Source organism: Phialemonium atrogriseum, assembly GCF_030411735.1.
Source record: "Phialemonium atrogriseum strain 8032-3 unplaced genomic scaffold QBC33scaffold_45, whole genome shotgun sequence".
Taxonomy (NCBI): Eukaryota; Fungi; Ascomycota; class Sordariomycetes; order Cephalothecales; family Cephalothecaceae; genus Phialemonium; species Phialemonium atrogriseum.
The window spans coordinates 112,195-132,607 of record NW_026848182.1 but is presented as its reverse complement, the minus strand read 5'-3'; the positions used below and the strand labels follow the sequence as shown (position 1 = coordinate 132,607).

The 20,413-nt window shown below is 55.6% G+C and overlaps 10 protein-coding genes across 10 annotated transcripts; 5 read left to right on the top strand and 5 right to left on the bottom strand.

Annotated features, from left to right (window-relative positions):
• The first annotated feature begins 15 nt into the window (after positions 1-15).
• QBC33DRAFT_552656 (long chronological lifespan protein 2) lies at positions 16-799 on the top strand. The gene is made up of 2 exons (XM_060429326.1): positions 16-284; positions 362-799. Exons 1-2 carry the CDS (start codon positions 80-82, stop codon positions 517-519), a joined length of 363 nt encoding a protein of 120 aa, XP_060278427.1. The 5' UTR covers positions 16-79; the 3' UTR covers positions 520-799.
• QBC33DRAFT_574445 (uncharacterized protein) lies at positions 595-2,397 on the bottom strand. Its single transcript, XM_060430755.1, has 2 exons — positions 2,036-2,397; positions 595-1,905 (listed from the first exon to the last, which is right to left on the bottom strand). Exons 1-2 carry the CDS (start codon positions 2,091-2,093, stop codon positions 1,013-1,015), a joined length of 951 nt encoding a protein of 316 aa, XP_060278426.1. The 5' UTR covers positions 2,094-2,397; the 3' UTR covers positions 595-1,012.
• Positions 2,398-2,710: 313 nt separating this feature from the next.
• On the bottom strand, positions 2,711-5,890 carry QBC33DRAFT_461949 (general substrate transporter; the record flags this gene model as incomplete). The annotated part of the gene is made up of 8 exons (XM_060425050.1): positions 2,711-2,920; positions 3,002-3,092; positions 3,155-3,576; positions 3,636-4,076; positions 4,145-4,318; positions 4,384-4,475; positions 4,537-4,744; positions 5,807-5,890. 8 exons carry the CDS (start codon positions 5,888-5,890, stop codon positions 2,711-2,713), a joined length of 1,722 nt encoding a protein of 573 aa, XP_060278425.1.
• Positions 5,891-6,002: 112 nt separating this feature from the next.
• QBC33DRAFT_461985 (uncharacterized protein) lies at positions 6,003-7,901 on the top strand (the record flags this gene model as incomplete). Its single annotated transcript, XM_060425052.1, has 7 exons — positions 6,003-6,042; positions 6,140-6,492; positions 6,553-6,814; positions 6,887-7,315; positions 7,396-7,502; positions 7,573-7,672; positions 7,753-7,901. Coding segments are annotated over 7 exons (1,440 nt in total), but the record flags the coding sequence as incomplete, so codon positions are not given.
• A 365-nt stretch (positions 7,902-8,266) lies between these two features.
• On the top strand, positions 8,267-9,654 carry QBC33DRAFT_290298 (inositol oxygenase). Its single transcript, XM_060423334.1, has 2 exons — positions 8,267-9,396; positions 9,468-9,654. The coding sequence occupies exons 1-2, from the start codon at positions 8,500-8,502 to the stop codon at positions 9,522-9,524; spliced, it is 954 nt and encodes a 317-aa protein (XP_060278423.1). The 5' UTR covers positions 8,267-8,499; the 3' UTR covers positions 9,525-9,654.
• A 129-nt stretch (positions 9,655-9,783) lies between these two features.
• Positions 9,784-10,956, bottom strand: QBC33DRAFT_602032 (uncharacterized protein; the record flags this gene model as incomplete). Its single annotated transcript, XM_060432135.1, has 3 exons — positions 10,509-10,956; positions 10,323-10,449; positions 9,784-10,251 (listed from the first exon to the last, which is right to left on the bottom strand). The coding sequence occupies exons 1-3, from the start codon at positions 10,541-10,543 to the stop codon at positions 9,784-9,786; spliced, it is 630 nt and encodes a 209-aa protein (XP_060278422.1). The 5' UTR covers positions 10,544-10,956.
• QBC33DRAFT_552645 (uncharacterized protein) lies at positions 10,831-12,206 on the bottom strand. Its single transcript, XM_060429325.1, has 2 exons — positions 11,982-12,206; positions 10,831-11,926 (listed from the first exon to the last, which is right to left on the bottom strand). Exon 2 carries the CDS (start codon positions 11,748-11,750, stop codon positions 11,055-11,057), a length of 696 nt encoding a protein of 231 aa, XP_060278421.1. The 5' UTR covers positions 11,751-11,926; positions 11,982-12,206; the 3' UTR covers positions 10,831-11,054.
• A 1,762-nt stretch (positions 12,207-13,968) lies between these two features.
• On the top strand, positions 13,969-14,532 carry QBC33DRAFT_564032 (uncharacterized protein; the record flags this gene model as incomplete). Its single annotated transcript, XM_060430325.1, has 1 exon — positions 13,969-14,532. One exon carries the CDS (start codon positions 13,969-13,971, stop codon positions 14,530-14,532), a length of 564 nt encoding a protein of 187 aa, XP_060278420.1.
• A 1-nt stretch (position 14,533) lies between these two features.
• Positions 14,534-16,876, bottom strand: QBC33DRAFT_552640 (uncharacterized protein). The gene is made up of 3 exons (XM_060429324.1): positions 16,620-16,876; positions 15,959-16,548; positions 14,534-15,871 (listed from the first exon to the last, which is right to left on the bottom strand). Exons 2-3 carry the CDS (start codon positions 16,464-16,466, stop codon positions 14,712-14,714), a joined length of 1,668 nt encoding a protein of 555 aa, XP_060278419.1. The 5' UTR covers positions 16,467-16,548; positions 16,620-16,876; the 3' UTR covers positions 14,534-14,711.
• A 384-nt stretch (positions 16,877-17,260) lies between these two features.
• On the top strand, positions 17,261-19,908 carry QBC33DRAFT_290228 (Hsp70 family chaperone). Its single transcript, XM_060423333.1, has 9 exons — positions 17,261-17,505; positions 17,564-17,604; positions 17,670-17,731; positions 17,818-18,321; positions 18,397-18,912; positions 18,969-19,205; positions 19,306-19,366; positions 19,427-19,589; positions 19,659-19,908. The coding sequence occupies exons 1-9, from the start codon at positions 17,388-17,390 to the stop codon at positions 19,874-19,876; spliced, it is 1,920 nt and encodes a 639-aa protein (XP_060278418.1). The 5' UTR covers positions 17,261-17,387; the 3' UTR covers positions 19,877-19,908.
• Positions 19,909-20,413: the final 505 nt, after the last annotated feature.

The following is a 20,413-nucleotide window of genomic DNA, read 5'->3' as shown; positions in this document are numbered from 1 at the left end:
TCAAACAATCGCATTGAGCTCTCCCCGAGTCTGAACAAATCCAGAACAACTCAGCGGACCTAGATATATACACATTATCATGCGCTTCTTTTCGTCTATCTCGCTCCTGCTGTGCGCCCTCGCGGGCTCAGTCCACGCCCAATTCGGCTTCTTTGAGCAAATGTTCGGGGGACAGCAACAGCAACACCAACAGCCAGCCCAGAATGTTCCCAGCGATGCGTCTTTCTATCGTGCAAACTACGAGCGAGCACGATGCCCCAAATACCTCTGCCCTGACACTCTTGGTAAGGACACCCAATTTGACCCCCTCTCTACCCTAGGCACTCAGCAAGCAGCATCTAACTGAATGTGTCTCGAACAGCTTGCGTCGACTTCCCCCACCACTGCCCTTGTCCGTGGGCCGAACGCGAAGACAAGTTCGAGTTGGCTGATGGACAGCGAATATGCGTGTCCAAGGGCGGGTTCAAGGCCGGGGAGGCTGCCAGGAAAGTCGAGCTGGCCAGGAAGGGACTCTTGTGAGCGCGGGTATGGGGGCATGCGCCGAGCTGTCGGGCAATGAAGGGATGAAGGAAACGAAGTCACGACTGGGTGTGTCTTGGGAAGCCTATCTATTCGGATCTTTGCTATAGAGTATCTCCAGAATGGCCCCCGGTAGGGTGGGCTCAGAGATCCGGCTGGGTTGTTTCAACCTCGAGGTCGAGTGCTATATAGTGCAATACAAGAGACCAAAACTGTCCCGCCGCGGAGGGCGAATGAAAGCAGAAACTAGCCAGAGGTGATTCCAACACGGACAGGCAACAGATATTCCGTCATCAGATAGACGCCTTACCACTCCTTTGTCAAATGCCCATAACTCCACCGATGAAACCGTCGTCGAGGTCATCCAACTGGCGATGCGATCCACAACCCTCGCACCCCGAGCCACTGCCATCCACACCTAATGCCTTCCATTCACCATAAACGTGACCAGAAACGCCCATATACACATAACAAATGACTCCTCCTCCTCCTTTCACGACGAGCCGTTAACCCGCCCCGGCAGCGCAGGCACAGACGGCTGCTCATCTCCATCATTGTCGTCATCATCCTCGTCCATCTCATCATCCACCAGCTCCTCCGAGTGCCCAAGGAACTTGGCCACATTCTTCATCTCGTAGTGCTTCTTCCGCAGCTCCTCGAACCGGCGATGCTTCTCCCTCTCCTCGGGACTCAGCCCCGCCAGCTCGTCCGCATCATGCAGGCCCGCACCGCCGCCGCCGACCCCGCCGACGCCATCGACCCCGTTATCCACGTGCACAGACCTCGACCGCCTCACCGCCCCCGCCCCGGCCTCCGCCTCCTCCGGGACCGCCGCCTCCGGCTCCCCCAGCATCAGACCCGGTATATCATCCTCAGCGGCCCCCAGCCCCGACGAAGCCCGCTTCCTCCTGCCCCCCGGCCCCGCGACGCCGTCGATCCGGTCCAGGTCCGCACCCCCTAGCCCGCCGCCGTCCATGTCCTCGTCGTCGTCGCTCGGGTCCGCGGCCGGGTCGTAGTGCCGCGCGTACGGCGTCTTGGGCTCCGTGATCTTCATCGTCGCGGTGCGCTCCTGCTCCGTCAGGTACAGGTTCGCCTCGTCCCACTTGAGGCGCGGGCTGCCGCCCTCGTCGCCGCCCGCGGCCGATGGCGTGCGGCTCGGGCGCCGGGCCCCGCCCGAGGAGGAGGAGCGCCGGTGGCCGGCGTTGTATTGCGTGTTGGCCATGGTGATCTCCTTGATCGCCTCCCTGCCTGCTGCGGGGTGGTTGGGGTCCGAGGACGTGGAGGCCTGCCGGGAGGGCGGGGAGGGGTGGTGAGGCGGCGAGGCGAGCGTGACGGTGGCGGCGGGGTGGTGGGCGTGGGTTGGGGAGGTGGGGTTCTTGAGGATGCCTGCTTTGGGGGGGAGGGGCGATACTCGATTAGCCAGGTGGTTCGTTCGGGATGGATTTCTGGGGCCGGCGCATATCTTGCGGTGCTCCGGTCGGGATTCCGCATCGCCGTTTCAGCATTCGGTGCTTACCTCTGGGACGGTTGGTGTCCGGGCCCGGCGCAGAGCGCGGAGACCTGCTGTCGTTCATAGTGGATGCTGTTGCGAAAGTTGTTACGGGGCTGATCTGGCGCTGGTGACAGGACAATTGGGTTTCGGGCGAGGGAAGAAACTGGGTTTCGAGGTGGGCGCTGAGAGGAACAAAATAAAGGTGGGGTGACCTGGTTTGCGGTGTTTGGTGCCACGGCAGTGCGGGGACCGCGGCTGATGGGAAATTGGAATGAGGGGAGCTGGTATGCCGACGCTGACGTGGCTGAAGGAAGAGCGTATGAATTGGTCGTCCGATTCGGTCATTAACCTAGGACCTGCTTGCTCTGCGAGCTTTAACTCAATATTCGTTCCTGACTTTTTGTACATTAAATGGTGGGTGGGCGATTGCATCATGTGAAAGGTGGAACCTCTCCGGGCGACACCTGGCAAACTTGCTGGCAGGTGGGAATGACGCTTTGATCCAGGATTCCTTGGCCGAAATGGCTCGTCCGTCACCTCCCGCTAACATTACATCATTATGCACCACCAATATCAGGCCTTTCCTGTGTTGTTCTGGCCAGAGAGTAGAGGACCCTCTTAAAGTGTTTGTATGCTCGTTGGTTAATTCATCGCTATGCCCCCTCTTAATTATCGACCAGTCGGTGCGGCCCGCCTAGCCTACGCTATCACGGTCTTCTCCGTCTTCACGTACCGATCCAGCACGCCGCCACCGACATCCGTGGTGCCGAACACGTCCACAGAGGTCTTGGAAAATTTCCTGGCACTCACGCCCTTCTCGAAGAGCATGTCGAGCTCGGCGAAGGAGCGGCCCGTTGGTTCGGGGACGCGGAAGTACGTGTAGATGATGCAGAGGAAGCATATTCCAGCCTGGGATCAAAGTCAGAAGCGGTCTGGGCGACCCCGTGCAACTGGGGCAACGGGGAGTCTGCGAGATGGAGTCCTACTTACCCAAAAGAAGCCGGCAAAGTTTCCCCAGTCCCATGCGCCGGGATTCAGCATGTACGGCGTGAGGACGCCGCAGACGATACCTACCATGATGCTACACGCTTGTCAGACTCGTTCCCATCCCAGGTGAATAAGGGGTTGTTGGTTAGGACTTACTAGAGCACTCGGCCCAGCACGACAGTCTTGATCTGCAGGCGGCGCGTCGATATCTCGCTGACGAGAGAGTAGCAGACGGTGCCAACGGTCAGCTGATAGGTCAATGCCCAGCCCAGCATGATGCTGCCCGTGGCGATCGAGGATTCTTTCCTGTGGTCTGCCGGGACGAGACCGAGGAAGCCGAGGATGAAGAGCATGATACATAGCCCGCACAGCCCGTAGAGGTAGAGCGTCCTCCGCCCGATCCCGCGAGACATGAGGAACCATGCACCGAAAACTCCGACCATATTCATGCCGTACTGCCCGAGCGCAAAGCCGTAGGCGCTGTTGGGGTCCAGCCCGGCCTGCTGGAGGAAGTATGTCGAATAGTTGGAGAAGGAGTTGCCGCTGAGGTTCTGGATGGCCCACACCATGCACACAATCTGGAGAGGTGAGTTAAGAAGACAAGAATGAGAGTTGGTCGGTCCCGCGGGAGACTTACCTCAGTCCTGCGGAGATCATGGCCCTTGAAGCAGTCAAGATACGTTGCTCCCGAAGTCGTGCGCTCCTCGAGCGCGGTCGTGTGGACCATCATGGCCAACGTCTCGTCGGCATCAAAATCGGACTCGCGATTGAGACTTGTCAACCGCAGCAGCGACTTCTTCGCCTCGTCAAGCTTCCCCCTCCTGACCAGCCACCAGGGCGATTCGGGGGCAAAATAGATGCCGATGATGAGCGGCACCGGCCACATCCACTGCAACGCGTAGGGGATCCGGTAGGCCCACTCATTCTCGCGCTTCAGCATGGACATGATGACGCCGATGGCAATCTCCTGCCCGAGACCCCAGCAGAAATTGACGTAGGTCGTCAGGTAACCGCGCATGGCGACGGGGCAGACCTCGGAGGCGTACGTGATGCAGAGCGTCTGGAACACACCCCATGGCTTTAAATTGGGCACGCGCGTTAGCAGGAAGTCATAGCCATGGCTTCACAAGTTCTAAGGCGACTTACAATTCCGCACAGGATCTCGGCCACCAGCAAGGCCACTACGTTCTGTGCTGTGAAGAAGATGGCAGTCCAGGCAATGATGAGGAACAAACAGCCAATTACCGTGCAACGATAGCCAAACCGCTCAGATACCCAGCCGTTGATCAGGAGGCCGATGATTTCTCCGACATTGGCTCCCTACGAGCATCAGGCCAGTGTGAGTTGAATCCAATAGGCATCTAGGGGGAAGGAGGCCGTCTTACATTGCTCACTCCAGCCTGCCACGCCGCAGGAACCTGATATTCGCCGTTCGGCAACTGCTCGCCGTACTTTTTGTTGAACTGGGGGAAGCCGTCTTTCCGTGTCACGTCAACACCTCCATTCCCCGCAGGAACCAGACGGTAAATCCCACTTACAGAAATTGTTGATCAGGGCCACGTCATAGCCCTCCATGACGATGGTGGTCGAGATCAAGACGCTCCACGCAATGGCCTTGGGGTACAACTTGACGCCCTGGAGGAGGGACATCTTGCCCTCCTTCTCTGTGGCCGTCCGGGCATCGTGGATGAGTTGGTCCATGACCTTGGCCTGGTTGATCTGGTCCTGGTCCTGGTCCCTCATCTTCTCGTCCCCGACGAGAGGTCTGGGAACCTCGCCCCCTGTGGTGGGCACATCATCGCCCGCCGACGCCATGGCTGGGGGCCTTTCCGAGACTGTTGCTGCCGTTGTCCTGCCACTACCGCAGATCAGTTTTGTTGTTCGAGGTTCAGAAAAGCGGATCGCGACAGCTTCATGGGAAGGCTAATCACTGTGTAGGTAGGTTGAGGGTCCAAGTCTTAAAAGCCATGGAAATCGTCGGGGAGAGAAAATCGAAAATCAAGAAAGGAAGAATTATACTGGTCCCCGGACCCCGGTAGCGTCCCCATCTTAACGGAGGCCATCCCGTGATTTCTCCAATGGCACGACATGATGGATGAGGAAGGTGGAGTTGCCTGTGGGCCGGACTCATCTTGCGAAAAAAAGGCTTTCGCCCCGGCCGTTTCCTCGGCACTTCCCCGCACTTGGTGCTGATCCGCTCGGCCTGGCCGACCAGTCAAATCCGGCTTTTTTCCCTCCCACACAACCGTTTTCTGCAAAGACCTGCAGTGGTGTGTATCCTCACCAGGCCAGTGGGTGTGCTATCTTCCTTAGCCAGGTTCAAGCGCATCTGCCATCGTGGGGGCGGAGTCTCGGTTGTATCTACCCCGGAGGACCTTTTTAAGTTCAGTCGGAGTTCAGGGCGCATCTGCAGGTTGCGTACCTTGTTACGTACCTTTTGTGTACAATCCCGTCGGTTGTTTCTCGTCAGTCGACCTTGTTCTTGCAAATTTCACCCCTTGATCGCCTCCCGACTGTCCTACCCCAAGTCAGGCTACTGGCCGGCTGTGGAGCAATCGCCACAAATTTCCCAAAATGTCTGCGTCTTGGACATAACACCCATCCATTCGTCTGCGCGGTCCCAGATTTGACTGGAAACGGATCAATGCCGCAGCCCGGGGAACGGACCTCGGTACAGGCGCCGAACATTGCCGCGACTGGCTGGTAAGCGTAATTCTGACCGGCGTGGATGTTGCAGAGCGCAGTCGGCTGACGTTCCTGTAGCGAGAATTGTCGTGAGCAGCACGTCAAGTGTGAGCAATCACCTACTGCCACTTTGGCCGCCAGGGGAGAAATATCCTCAGCTAACCTTGCGCAGGCGATAAAGTCACACCAACTTGCGGTCGCTGTCATGCCGCGCACCGCAGTTGTCTGTGGGCTGGCATCAAGATTCGTGTGATCAATAGTGTGCCACCCTCTGCGGCTACGATAGGGGAAGTCACTGACGAAAGGGTCAACAGAGCCATTCTCCAAGAAGCAGAAATGGATCAAGACTCCAAAGAGACGTATGTTTGGCTCTCCTTGCTCGCTTCACGGGATTGCTTTGCATTTCTGCGGGCTTCAATATTCCTCTGAATCCTTGTCAGTGCTGACAGGGCTCAGTGGTTTTCGTCGACATATCGAAGTCAGTCGCCAGAGATGCCCAAAATCGGGAAGGCGGAGGGTATGACGAGGAACTGGTCTTAGACTGTCAAAACACGACGTCTGACGAGTCCGACGCTCGTGACCCGTCTCAGGTCACTGACTCCGCACTTTTTCCGGGGTCTCCATCGGATCGTTTCATCCTTCACGAAGACGGTGGAGCCCCTGATCGCAGGTTTTCCCACGGTCCGGAGCAGGGTGGCAGTCTGGCCGGCCTGCGCCCACACATCTACATCACCAAACCCGTATGGCCATTGACAGACCCTTCCGAGGCCGAGCTCTTCAGGCACTTTGTTCAGAAATTGGCGATATGGGTAAGACAATCCGAGCGGCCTTGCCAATTTGCGCCAAAGTAGCTGATAAAAGGCGTCAAGCTCGATTTGTGCGACCCCGGCCAATCGTTTGAGACCATCGTCCCGCAGCGTGCCGGAACCTGCCCAATCCTGTTGAATGCAATCCTCGCCCTGTCAGCCAGGCATATGAGCCATATCAGCAACTATGATCCACTAGCGTCCAACCGATATCACCAAGAGTGCCTCAAGTACCTCATCCCCATGCTAAGCCATGCAGCAACGGTGTCGGACGAGAATCTCTTCGCGGCAACCATCATCCTGCGGGTCTTGGAGGAGATGGAAGGTGAGGAGTCAAGCCCCCCCGCCAGAGCCGGACTTCTTTTCGGCAATTATTGACCTCAGACCACCTACCTAGTCAAGAATATGGGGATGGACAACCACGGCTACCTCCTCGGTATCCACGCCTTCGTCAAAGCGGGTGATCGGTGCCTTGTCCCGGGTACTCTGAGCGCGGCCTCCTTTTGGGTCGGACTCCGCCAGGAGATCTACAGTGCCGTCATGAACCACGAGCCCGTCAGGATCAAGCTCGTGCACTCCCTGGTTGACCGCTCGCTCAGGCCGGCCGACGACTACGCATGGGCCAACCGGGCTGTTGTCCACTGTGCAGACGTCCTGAACTTTTGCTTCGAAACAGACGCCCGGCCAGCAGCGGCCAGGTGGGCCGAACTGGACAGCTGGAACAAAAAATGGCATGAAACAGTCCCAGCCTCGTTCGTGCCCATTTACCAGAAAGAGGGCACTGAGGATGCGTTTCCCGAGTTCTGGTACCATAGTAGCTGCCACGGTAAGTTCTCGGGATCTGTGCGAGTGCCTATGGGATCCCCCAGGGTCATGTGTTAACCGACCCTTACGATGATGCTGCAGTCATAGGGATCCAGCACCATCTCCTAGCAGAGCTGTTCCTCGCCCGCTTCGACCCCAAGGTGCCTCGAATTGGCGGTCAAAGAAAGGCAGCCGAGAGTCAAATAACAGTAAGCAACCTTTTCTTTGTTCCCGACAGGGGGGAATCACGGCGGCGGCTGACCAGACGGGGAATCGCAGCAACGCATTCAGCAACTAGTCAGGCGCATCTGCGGCATTGGGCTCGGCAACCAGTGGACGCCGCCGAGTATGTTCACGGCCTGCATGGCCATCGCTGCATGTGAGTCGGTCACCTGTTCCGCCTTCCCTGCCCTACCCCGTTTAGCAATGCCCCGCAGCTAATTCGCTAATAATCGAAAGTCGGGGACCACTTCCACAAACGACAGGATCAGGAGGCAATGCTCGACATCCTCAGGCTGACGGAGAAATACCATGCGCGGCCGACGGAAGCTGTACAGCATCAGATCATCAATACTTTTAAAATGACGCAAGATCCATCGGAGAGGTAACCGTCTATCATTTCCCGATTTGTTATGAGAGAGAAAAAATATGTATAGACGTGAGATGCATTCCTGTGGGACGAGACGAGGTCGACTCTGGCCGAGACCCAGCTAAGCTTGTTTTTAGCGTCCAGGGGTAGTTCCCTTTTCTGGAAGAGGAAAATTTTCCCGACAGCTGGTGGGCTTCCCGCCTTGGGAGCCCGCAGGAGAAATTTACTACTTCTGGATACGGCCCGAACATGGCAAAGTTCGCCGAGTCGATCCCAACGCAGAAACCCCAGGCACAACACTTGACGATGATGAAGTGTGTCTAAAACTTGCAGAAGAGTGGAAACCGTTTGATAACACAACAGCGCTCTAGCAAATCGTCAGAGTCTTTGTTGATCATGAGCCATGGCGAAGGATTTTTAAAAATGGGCCCAGCTCACAGCCTCCCTTTGCACCTTCCTCTGGTGAATTTATTTATCTTCTTGCCTCTTCGTTGTCCTTGATCCAGAACAGCCCGACTTTCAAGCTTTCTCCTGAGCAATAATCGAACAATCTTCCAAGTTCTCACAGCTCTCGCACACCACCTCCTTCCTTCAACCCTTTCTTATCCTAACCTGCCATGGCACCCTCTGCCATCTATGGCCTGGACGAGCCCGATGGCCGCGCTCTCGAGGCAATTTCGGATGCCGTTGACGAGGTCAATGTCCTGAAAGCCCAGGCCAGCCAGAGGAAAGCGGAGCTCGATGCCGAGTACGACGCAGAGTCGCAGTTTGACGCAGCCAAAGACAAGAGCCAGTTCCGGCAATACGAGGCGGCGCAGGACCGGGTGCGGGACTTCTACCGCGAGCAGCACGCGAAGCAGACCGTGGCGTACAACCTCGCGGCGCGCAACCGGTTCCACAGCGCGGCGCGGGTGCGGCCCGAGCTGACAGTATGGGAGGCGATGGAGAAGTTGGACACGCTGATCGACGAGTCGGACCCGGACACGTCGCTCGGCCAGATCCAGCACCTGCTGCAGAGCGCCGAGGCGATCCGGCGCGACGGAAAGCCGCGCTGGATGCAGCTGACGGGGCTGATCCACGACCTGGGCAAGCTGATGCTCTTCTTCGACGGCGCGCAGGGCCAGTGGGACGTGGTGGGCGACACCTTCCCCGTCGGGTGCCGCTTCGACGAGCGCAACATCTACCCGGAAGCCTTCGCCGCCAACCCGGACTCGGCCGACCCGGCCTACTCGTCCGAGCTTGGCGTCTACTCGCCCGGGTGCGGGCTCGACAATGTCATGATGTCGTGGGGCCACGACGAGTACCTGTACCGCGTTGTCCGCGACCAGTCGACGCTGCCGCCAGAGGCCCTCGCCATGATCAGGTACCACTCCTTCTACTCCTGGCACTCTGGGGGTGCGTACACGGCGCTCATGGAGGAGAGGGATTGGGACATGCTCAAGGCTGTGCGGGCGTTCAACCCGTACGACTTGTACAGTAAGAGCGATGATGTGCCCAGCGTGGAGGAGCTGAAGGTGAGTTTATTGCAATCCTTGCGGGATGGAGCATTATTATTAGTAGCACGATTGCTGACAAGCAGAATCAGCCGTATTACCTCGAGTTGATTGACGAGTTCTTCCCACAGAAGAAGATCAAGTGGTGATGTCGGGGTTTGCAGAGGGAGTGGTGTGGTATGATTGGTATTTTTCAGCGGTTGCTCATGATGTTTACGAACATCTTTAGACTTTGGGGGAAAGTTGGCTTTTGATAGAATTTATGCTGTTTGATATTTGACTACCAGTCCACCCTCATCAAGCCAGCTGCAGAGAAGACATGCTGCAAGGGGTCTCTGAACGGTGCATTGCAGCTGTGGCATACGATTCGCTCCCTCTAAGCGCAATCCTGCTGCTTGCCATGGTTGGTCAGTACTCTGGGTCGTCACGAAGGTCTATGACTAGGTCATACGCAAGCCGTGTGTCCCTTAGAACCGACTCGATGTCATCATCATCCAGCAGGTCGCGGTACACCCTGATCGTATCCACCACGGCATCCCTCATGCCACGGTCATGGTCGGGCGTGGCGGTGTAGATTTCTCGCGCGGCCTTGGCGAAGTCTTCGTGCTTCCGCCAGTGATTGGTTTCGTCCGTGAACTTCTTGACCGCCAGGACTTTGAGCGATGGGATGCCGTATTTCTCGGCGAGGGCGTAGACTCGAGAGTGGTGGAGGAGGTTGGGCCCAGGGGGCTGGACGGTGCCTATGGAGTTGTTGTTGCTCTCACAACCACTGTTGCGCGGAGGGGCCTGATAGTCGTTATGGTAAAAGTAGTAAACCATCGTTTTCACGACCTCGGGGTCGTCTTCCTCGAGGTTAACAGTGCCTGTGGCGTTTTCCTAAACACCTGGTTTTAGCAACTGGCCGAATTTCTGATGGCAATGTTCCTGGCGGGGGAGGATCTCATTACCTTCATATCATGCGCGAAGGCGGCCTTGAAGAAGGGTGACTGGGGGCAGATTATGGCTTTGTGCACCAGGTGTTGGTCGCTGCCGCAAACGATGGTGCAGCCCGAGTAGTCGCGCGTGGAGAGCAACCTGGAGGTGGGATATGGTTAAGGAGGATCTCAGATGGTTCTGCTCCACTCTTCACTCACCCTTTGACGAGCTTGCGGCACAGTTTAGACTCCATTTTGGCAGACTGTCACTCGGGTTTATTTTGCCAGGAGATGACCCGTTGGACCGGCTTGGGCGCTGAGTTCTGATATTAGGTTGACGTGAAGATGATGGGGAGGAAGGGTGGAGGAGTAGGCCCAGGTTGGCAAGAGGGGATCCTTTACTCCACAAAGCGCAACGCAAATCTATGCCAGCTCACAACGCGAGTTGAGAAAGTGCGGTGGGTAGGCAATCGGAATTCCAGGACTGGGCACTCGTCAACATATCGCTATATAAATAGAGATACTGCCTGCCCTCTATCGGTCTATCCTTAGAGGCTGGAACTTGAAAATAAGGCGGTGTGTGTTCCATTTGTACTGGGAATATTATATGAGATTACGACACGTCTGTTGCCCTAAAACAGTGTCTTGGATATCCTAAATTAGGTTCGAATCGTACGTGACTTTAAACGCCCCAACTCCTTTCATCCCAATGAACCTCTCACCACTGGCTTTCGTAACTGTCCCACCTCCTCTTTCACCTACTCTTCACATAATCGTGCAGCATGCACAAGCCAAACAAGCCCCACAACACGCCCCGGCACAAAGATCGTCGTTTCGGTGGTGCTGCTGCTGCTGTTGCATCATCTGGCTATTATTGTTGTTGTTATTATTGTTTATCACCATCGTCTTCGGCTCCTGCTGCTGCACCGGCTGGCCGCCCCCGACCACGATGATCTGGGGCTGTTGCTGGTTATATGGCATGGACATCACGTAGGGGGATGGCGACTGCATTGTCTGGAACTGTTGGTGTTGTCTCGGACCGTAAGGCCCCATGCCCTGCTGGGTGCCCACCATCCACGGTTGTTGTTGCTGCTGGTGGTGCTGGTACTGCTGCTGCTGCTGCTGCTGTGGGTATTGCTGGTACTGCTGCTGTTGCTGTGGGTGGAAGTTGCCGGCAACAAAGGCTTGCTGCTGCTGCCCTGGGCCCATGGGCATCATCTGTATGTGCTGTCCCGCGGGCGACGACGAGGAAGACATGGACATGGCGGCCATTTGCATCTGCGGGGGCATCGCACCGGGCTGCGAGCCGTAGACTTCGGCCGGCGGCGATGCGTAGTGCTGAATCTCGGGCTGGCCCCGAGGGGTCGGCGGCGCATCCGTGACGGTGGGAGGCGGCGGCTGGTAGGCGGGAGGCGGCACCTCGGTGGTGGTCGCCACGGCGGTCTTGTTTCCGTCGCCCATTGTGGCTATTTTACGATCTGATCGGATCTGGGCTTGAGTATCTGGCGGGTTGGATTTGTGGCTGGGATATGGCCCGGTTCTGTCGCTCTCCCCAAGACCTTTTAGGTGATGATCGGTGAGGGCGGACACATGAGACGGAGTTGGATGTGAGACTTGGGCGACGTAGGCCTAAGTACCTACCTCCATCAGCAGATGTTGTCTAATAATAACCCACACAACAACTTGACTAACTGCATTGACCCCAGGCGAAGTACGGATAACCCCCAAAATGGCAAGATCTCCGTCCTATCAGCATGTCGCTTCAGCCGTGTGAGCCCCCCATAAGGCGGCGTAGAATTACGCCGTGGGGGAAATCATTGGACTAGAATATTTAGAGGGTGGTATTTCTAAACACGCCACCCCCCTTACAGACAGCTGCGCCTCCTCCGCAGAATTATTAAAGAGGAAACATGCAGCTTTATCGCTCTTGGTAAGATTATCCCGCCATCTCGCGGGAGAGGCTGAGCTACGCAGCTACCCGGCCAGCGGCCCGGGTGGGGCCGAGGGAGATCGTCAGGGATGCTTACGGGCTGATAATTTAGCGCTTTAGGTGACTGGAGAGTGAGGTCAAATGTCGGAGGGCTCTAGTCATCCACCCTTGCTCGGCGCAGTCATCTTCTCATTTTCACTTCACTTTCGACCGTTCCGCTTCCTACAATCGCCATTCCGTGGTGAACAGCGGTACATCGGATATCACAGCGGCGTTGCACTCAACAAGCAAATCTCAACCTCCGCGTCCTCGTCCTGATCGCGTCCCCACGTGACTCGGCAACTGGCATCAGCCTGCCAAAAATTATGTCAGAGCAGCCGGACTGTCACTGTTGCCAACATTGTCTGTCGCTGCGCTGTCGCCGGCGCTGTCGCCGGCAGTCACTGTCGCTGTCGCTGTTGCTGCTACTGTCGCCAGTGCTGTCGCTCGCATTACTATCACTGTCACTGTTGCTGCTACTGTCGCTAGCGCTGTCGCCAGCGTCACGATCACTGTCGCTGTTGCTGCTATTGCCATGACTATCGCCAGCATTATCGCTGCCATTACTATCGCCATTAATGTTACTATCTGCTATTGCTGTTATTGTTGCTATTGCTATTGATAACCAATAGCAATAGCAATAGCAATGGCAACCTACTTTGGCATAGCAATCTTTATTCTCCTAGTATTTAAATAGCAGTAGAATTCTTATGCGCTGAATGGTAGTTGGTTTTAGTAGTAGTATATAGATCCTTATATCCTGAAAATTAGTGAACTTTAGTGGTAATTTGTCGCAGTAAATTCTCCCAGCTGTAACTGCCTCGGATTTGAAACAGGGTTAGGGTTATACTAGTGCAAGTCACGTAGGTGTGGATGTATGCCCTCCCTTGAAATGACGTGAGAGGCCCTGGCACCGATGAAAAGAGAAACTCCTGGAGCAGTGGCTCCCGGGGCCTAGAAACGCCTAGGATTTTCAGCCTCCGTGGTCACCCTCCCTCTTTTGCTCGCCATCTTCTGCGCAGCCTGCTTCCTCGCCCTCGCAGCCTGCTTCCTCGCCCTCTCAGCCTGCTTCCCCGCAGCCTTCTTTCCCTTCTGCTACTAGGCGCTACTGCGCCGTTCTGCAGGGAGGCCGCCGACAACACCACAAGCTGCAAGCTAATTAGTGTTTTAGGGGTCTAATTTGCCGGCTGATGCGTTTTCCGCTCCCGATGGGTGTCTGTTGCATTGGGTTTTTTCAGCTGCTTGCCACCATGTCGTTCGCTCGACTGCGCTGGCAGCCAACAACCTGACCCAGCATCCTAGCTGTGTGTCACCACGAGTGCGGTGTTAGGTGGTGCCCGCGCAGGTCGCAGCCTGGGGTAATACCACCTATGTAGCCTATCCCGACCCGAACTAATTCCATCCATTCCATAGTATAATCGATGGGAAGGCATGCCAGGGAGGCTGCCAAGTGGAGGTGTGGACCGGGACACGACAGCACCTGCGAGGTGCGCATGTCGTACGTTTGTACCGGCCAACCCTCGCAGACGGCCTATGATGACATTCAACAGCGTCTTCGGCCACGTCTTCGGCCAATGCATTGGCAGCTGGGGCAGAGAGAGGCAGGATCTTCGGAGCTTCCTTCTGGCTGAGGATCAAATCCTCACTTCCTCTCGCTGCAACTTTCCTCGATCGTACCAATAGCACTGTATTCTGCGTTTTCATTAGACGATGCCCGTGCTCGCCTTTCCGACGATCCTCACCGAAAGCCTTCCCCCCATACCCACTTCTACCCATCAGCCGCAGCCTCGCCTGCACCCACCCACGATCCCAACTGTTGTTGATGCCGCGGCTCCCGCACAACGAGCGTCCCAGAATGGAGTCCCTTACTACGTCACCCTCACTATCACGCGGAACTCGTACGCAGAACTCACCACAATCCTGCTGGGGACCATCACGAGCAACTGGAGGCCGGTCCCTAGCGCCGACGCGCCGCAGCCCACCAGCCTTTCGTCTGACGACAGCAACAGCGGCGGCGGCGGCGGCAGCGGCGGCGGCGGTGGCGGCGGCGGTTTAGACTCTGCGCAGAAAGCACTCATCGTTCTCGGAGCTTTCCTCGGGACGAGCCTCGTGCTTCTGCTCTGGTGGCTCCGCACCGCGGCCACAAGGCGTGGCTGGGGCAGTACCACGACCACGTCGCGTCCGTTATCACCGCCTGGAGGAAATACACGCGAAAGCTCGCCTCGATCCGCAGAGGATGTGCCTCCACGAATCTTTCCGCGACATCGGAGATAGAGTTACTGAGCTCTCAAAACCCGTCCCGAACGGCGTTCCGCTCATTTCTTTCAGTTTGAAGAAAGGTGTCATCGCGAGATGGACACCGCATGCGTTCCGACCGACACACAGTATCAATTGAAGTTTATTGCCATTTGTCTGTTGATGTCTTATCCTCACCTATGCCCGTGATCATAGTCTTACTCAGGGAGCTGCCCATAGTCGGTGTCCGTTCTCCAATTACTCTCGAGATAATAAGGGAATTGCGTGGACTCCATGTGTACCACGCGTGACTGAGGCGCTTCACTGTGTGAGCCAACGTCGTCGCTAGCCTGCCGACTTGATTCCTCCTTCCTGTGTAATTGCTCGGTAGTTTGTCGAGGAGTGGTTGAGTTGTCATCGTCGCTCCTCTCCTCCGCGTCCGTCTCAGCTCCGGGAGTCGCCTGCCGTAGACTTGCCTTGTGCCCGGCTGGTTTTCGCCCCGCATCGGCACGAGAGTCATGCGTGGTTGTCTGCTGTTGCTTTATCTTGTGCCGAGATAAGTGTTTATCTCCGTTGCTCGACTCCGAAAAGCTGCTCCGAGCCGAAGAGCTGCGGGATTGACTCTCGGTGACTAGAGGGACAGAATCCTGCGTCGATCTCCGCCTGCTTCGGTGCTTGGCTGATGGTTGTTTAGGCCAAGTACGTGCCCTGCCTGCGTCTCTGGACAACTTCTCACGCTCCGCCGGCTCAGCCGTGTTCCTTTTACCGGCTCGAGAGTTGCGCTCCCTCGCTCCATCGTGGTTGCTGGCCCCGTGTGAAGGGATGTGCGAAACGGCGTGGCGCGGTGGTGGTGGTGGTGGTGCCGGCGACTGGCTTCGCTCCCGCCGTTGGACATTTGGTAGTGGTGCTGTCGTACTGTTGCGTCCGATCTCATCAAACACCAAAACTACGGGTTTGACCACAAGGACACGATCCTCTCCGCCGCTCCTCGACCTGAATATGGCTGGAAAGAGGCACTGGAAAGTCCCTTTGATGCCGCGGTGCCGCTCGACTGGGATCCATTGGGTAATGCTTCGAAGATTCCACTTGCGTGACTCTCCCTCATCTAGAGGAGCCCCCCATAATATCTCCGGGTAATCTTGGACGTATTTAGACGTCGTGCAATGCATGTTCTGTTGGAGTTTGACTGCCTCCCCAATGACATCCTTTTCGAGGCCGCTAAGATGAGCCCGGGAAAGCTGGTTGCTGATGTCGGCGAGAGGCCACTCATCCGGCAGAGCCTCTAGTAATTCCCTAGTACGCTGCACCGTACGGTCCCGAGTCATATTCGTGTGCAGCAAAGCCGTCATCGTATCCGATCTCCATGTATACGCAGATGCTTTGTTGGCCATAAGGAGAGGTTAGCGAGTTACTTGTGTATTTGAAAGAGCCCGGGCACCAATAATAGCCAATCCAGTTCACTTACACTCGCCCTCATCAGTCTGCATGTTTTCCATGATGGCACTGAGTACTTTGCCAGCTTCGGGAGGGAGGTCCAAGCCGAAGGGAATCTGCAAATCGAAGATTCTCTTCTCTATAAAACGCCAGATAACGAGGGTGAGTACGACGGAGATGCTAGTGCTCTGCCTCGCCAGCCACTGTGCCCATCCAAAGAGTCGATCTGAGTCGAGACCGGGAGGATGCTCCGTGCTCCTGAGGAGTTCCACCAGTTCGTCGGGAACTCCCTGAAGCTTTTCTCGGAAGCCTTCGAAATCCCATCCCTCTTCCTCGAGATCTTTTTGGACGTCTCGAACCCATTCGAAGATGGCATTGTATAGCTTACCAAACCTATCGCGTAGTTCGATATCCGTGATTTGGCTGCCTTGATGCTCCAGCGTCATGACTCTAGCCACGAGCCTGTTATTTTCTTGAATGAGGTCTTGGACTCTCTCTTGAGCATCTAAAGGCCAATCCTCTGGCAACTGCAACGCCATCTTGGAGTCGATTGGGACTAACAGAGGGGCGTATGGATCTGCAAGCGAAGCGAGAAAGGTTTGACGCTGCCGAGGCACTTTCCTACAATATAGATCGTTAGCAAACTGGGCCGGATGCTGGTCCTTGTAACAGTGAGCGGCTTCTGTCCATACCTAATGAAACCACTCGGGTTTGTTGAAGGAACAATTCCAAAGTGCCGCCAAGGGAGTGAAAGCCTCAGCTAAAATCCACTGTTGCAATAGCGAATTGGGTTTACAGTCTCACTGCATTGACTAAGGAGGGTTTTACGACGCCCAAGCGGAGTTTACTTCTTGCCCCTTGATGTGCTTTGCAGCGTTGAAGTGAAATCTCTTGCCGGTTGCGTTCTACTAATGCTGTACCACTCAGAGCTGGGCCCGACTCGCGAAGCTGCCTGATGTGACGTGTCGACCCCATAGCCGACATCCCCTCTCCTGCATGCGTTGGGCCATCCCCCCATCAGCCCAGAAAATCTCGCAATTGTGTGGTGTCACCATCATTGCGTCCAAGAGGCGTTGCATTCTCGACCCCATTCGTTGCTCTCGACACCCATTTACCTGCACGATAAACACGGCAAATGACTTCTGGTTTCTGATACGCCGGAATCTCGAGGAGGTGCGGGATTTTCACCAAGTGCAGCCTGCTTAGAGAGCCTTCCGTCGTGCCTTGCGAGTGCCGGGCCGGCCGCTAGCCCCTAGGCTCCAGGCTCCGGGCTCAGCCTGATCCAGTTCAGACCATTTTTGAACTGAATGCGCCCCTCGTTCGAATGAATCTTCTGCAGCCGAAACATAGTTTATTCTTCCCGCGTAACATATTTTACCCGATCTCAACTTCTAGCCCGCGGCTTGTCCCATACGAACGGTACAGCACTGACAAGCTCAGAGCTCAAGGACCACTGGTGCATGCAACTGTCAAGCTCATCGTGGTCGACAATGGCGACACGTACCGACACGAGAAGCCGGGGTGGACCTAGTGGGCCTGTATTGGGCGGCTCAAAGAACTTGATTGCAGTGGACTTCGGTCAGAATGCGGACTTCCTCACATACCTGGAATTTGCCTAACATCATGTTATGCCTAGGGACAACCTTCTCTGCTGTGGCCTGGGCCAACACGAATGAGGTACGTTTGATGGTACCTCAAGTCGATGCTGGATACACGCGTGCTGAACATGATTATGCCTTCAGCCACAGAACCAGCACCTCATAACCGACTGGGGGAGAGGATTGACTGGGCAGAAGGTACCCACGTAAGTCACCAACCTGGCAGTCTGGGGCTTTCATGGTTATTGAGAGTCCCTTGACTGGAGGTAGGCCATATCTAACCGCGGCTCAGCATCTTGCAATATGCAAATGATGGGGTCAAGTGGGGCTGGGAGCTACAAGATCTGGAGCCGGACACTAAAATCCACGAGTGGTTCAAACTAGGACTCTGCCCTGAGGTCGAAGATCAACGAGCCACTGAGTCCAGCCTTCTGCGAGATTTCCCCAGCAAGACAGCTCTGCCTCCGGTCAGGGGAAAGAGGTGTAGGCAACTCGTGGTTGACTACCTGAAGAAAGTGAAGGAGGCCACGGAGAGGCACCTCATCCCGTACAATAACAACAAGTTCTACGAGCTCCCAAGGGAATACATCATCACTGTGCCGGCCATGTGGAGCGAGGAGGCACAAGACGCCACGAGGGCCTACGCCGCCGAAGCATTTTTGGGCGACCCTAACAAGGTTGACGAAATCCAGATTATCGCAGAACCGGAAGCAGCTGGCATCTATGCTCTCACCTCAATGCCAAAGCTTGGAATGAAGGAAGGGGACACGTTTGTCATTTGCGACGCGGGCGGCGGGTGAGTGTGCTCAGGTCCTGAGATTATTGATGAGTTTAGGAACAATTCAACTGATGCCTGGCCGACGCTGTCTAGGACTGTCGATCTCTCGTCCTACCGCGTGACCAATTGGGGCGAATACATTGACCTGGACCGAGTCTCGACTCCGTCTGGCGGAGTCTGTGGATCCAGTCTGCTCAACAGGATCTTCGAAGCGTACCTTGAGAAGAAGATTGGTCTGAACTACGAGGCCTTGGAGGAATGGCAACAACGCTGGTTCAAGTCCGCGGTTAACGAAAACTTCGAGAAGCGGATTAAGCCTACCTTCACCGGCGAAGATCGCAACTATAACATCGACGCTTTCGGATTCGGGGATAGCACAGATTCTGGAATCAGAAACAACAGACTCTCAATTACTGCCGAGGAGTTGCGACGCGAGGTCTTTGATAAGGTCATTTCGAGGATCACGGATCTAGTGGTCCAGAAGGTGAATGACACCGGAAACGTCAAGGAGGTACTTCTTGCCGGCGGTTTTGGCGAAAACGACTACTTAAAGAGTCGGATCGAAATCGCCGTGGGAGGCAGGATCGGGGTTCGCAGAATTGAAAACAGGTCGGTCTTGCGAGAGCCAAGAGACAAGATCTCCCCGGGAGCTAACACTTGCCTAGCCGGGTAGCAATCGTTCAGGGGGCTCTAATAGCCAGACTGACTGAGCGTGGACAGCTAGAACACCGGAGGCGACCTCCACGCCACCAGGACAATGGAAGCACGCAGCCGGATGATGTAGACAATGGGCGGATCTATCCACGGGTTGTCGGTAGACCAGCACCGAAGCATTACGGTATCTTGGTCAACGAGGAATATGATGATACCAATACGATTCACCGGAGAGGTTATAAAAGAAGGTGAGTCACTTCGTAGACTCAACCAACGCGTCATCCATGCACGCTTAAATCTCCCCTTATCACAAGGGCGCTATTCCTAATACTTGAATCTGCCTCTTAGGAACAAAGGCTCCGACGGCCGGCCTGACACAATCGACAGATTTGAGTGGTTCGCCAAGATGGTATGTCAACCTATGAAAGTCCGACTCTTAGCTCCCGGGCTGTCTAACAGATCTCGGAAGGGCGAGAAATATCCAGATAATCGGGCTGAGCCATTCAGCTACTCCTTTGAAAAGGAGGCATTACCAGGCGTACCACGCCCTAAAACGCTCAGCTGCGAGGTGTACTCTTCTGGTTCACCGGAACCACCTGAATTCCCGGAGCATCCTGGGTTCCGGAGTGTTTGTATGTCCTCTCCGACTCGAAACACTACCACTAGTGTCATATCTCTAGCACTCGTTGACACAATTTCAGCTTCGGCCCAGCCGCTCCTAACTCTTGAGATCGATCTCGACCGCATCCCCAATTGGAGACCTACCCGCCGAGCGAATAACCGATCTTATTGGTGCCTTGACTTTGAGGTGTATATGATGCTACATTCGGCAAATCTCAGCTTCTACCTCGGTCTTGGGAAAGAGACTTATGCGCCTAAGAGCGTCACATACCGCTCGCAGAGCGCGCACCAGTCGTGAACTGCTTCAAGTGCTACTGGCGGGCAGCGCTCATGGCATTGAGTAACGTGGCAAATCATCGTAGCTACGCTTCTTCAAGTAATCTTAGCGCTCGTATTGTCCCCGCCGATGTGTTTCTATGGTTAATACCGTGCTTGGGGTTTAAGATTGAAACAGGTTGAAATGGTTTATTGTACTGTTCTTTTCTTCTATCATCGTAATTAGTCAGTGTCTCTTTCTGATGCCATCGCACTCCATCTATGAATTGATGTAGACGTGCATAAATGTAAGATACGCGTTGCTCTTCCAGGACAAGTATCCGTGGGGTCATCTTGGTTAAGGTCTAGGGAATAATTACTCGTCGGGCTGTTTATCAAAGCAACGAGCCTTGCTCCAAAAGGTCCTCGGCCGCCGCATCCACTCTCCCACCATGTCCTCCCTCCAAGAAGAATGAGACCCAAACAAGCTAAATTCTGCGAGTACGCCACTCGTAGCGGCCATCGAGCGTGACGATGAGTCGGGATTCGCCATGGTGAGAATGATTCTTGACGCCCACCG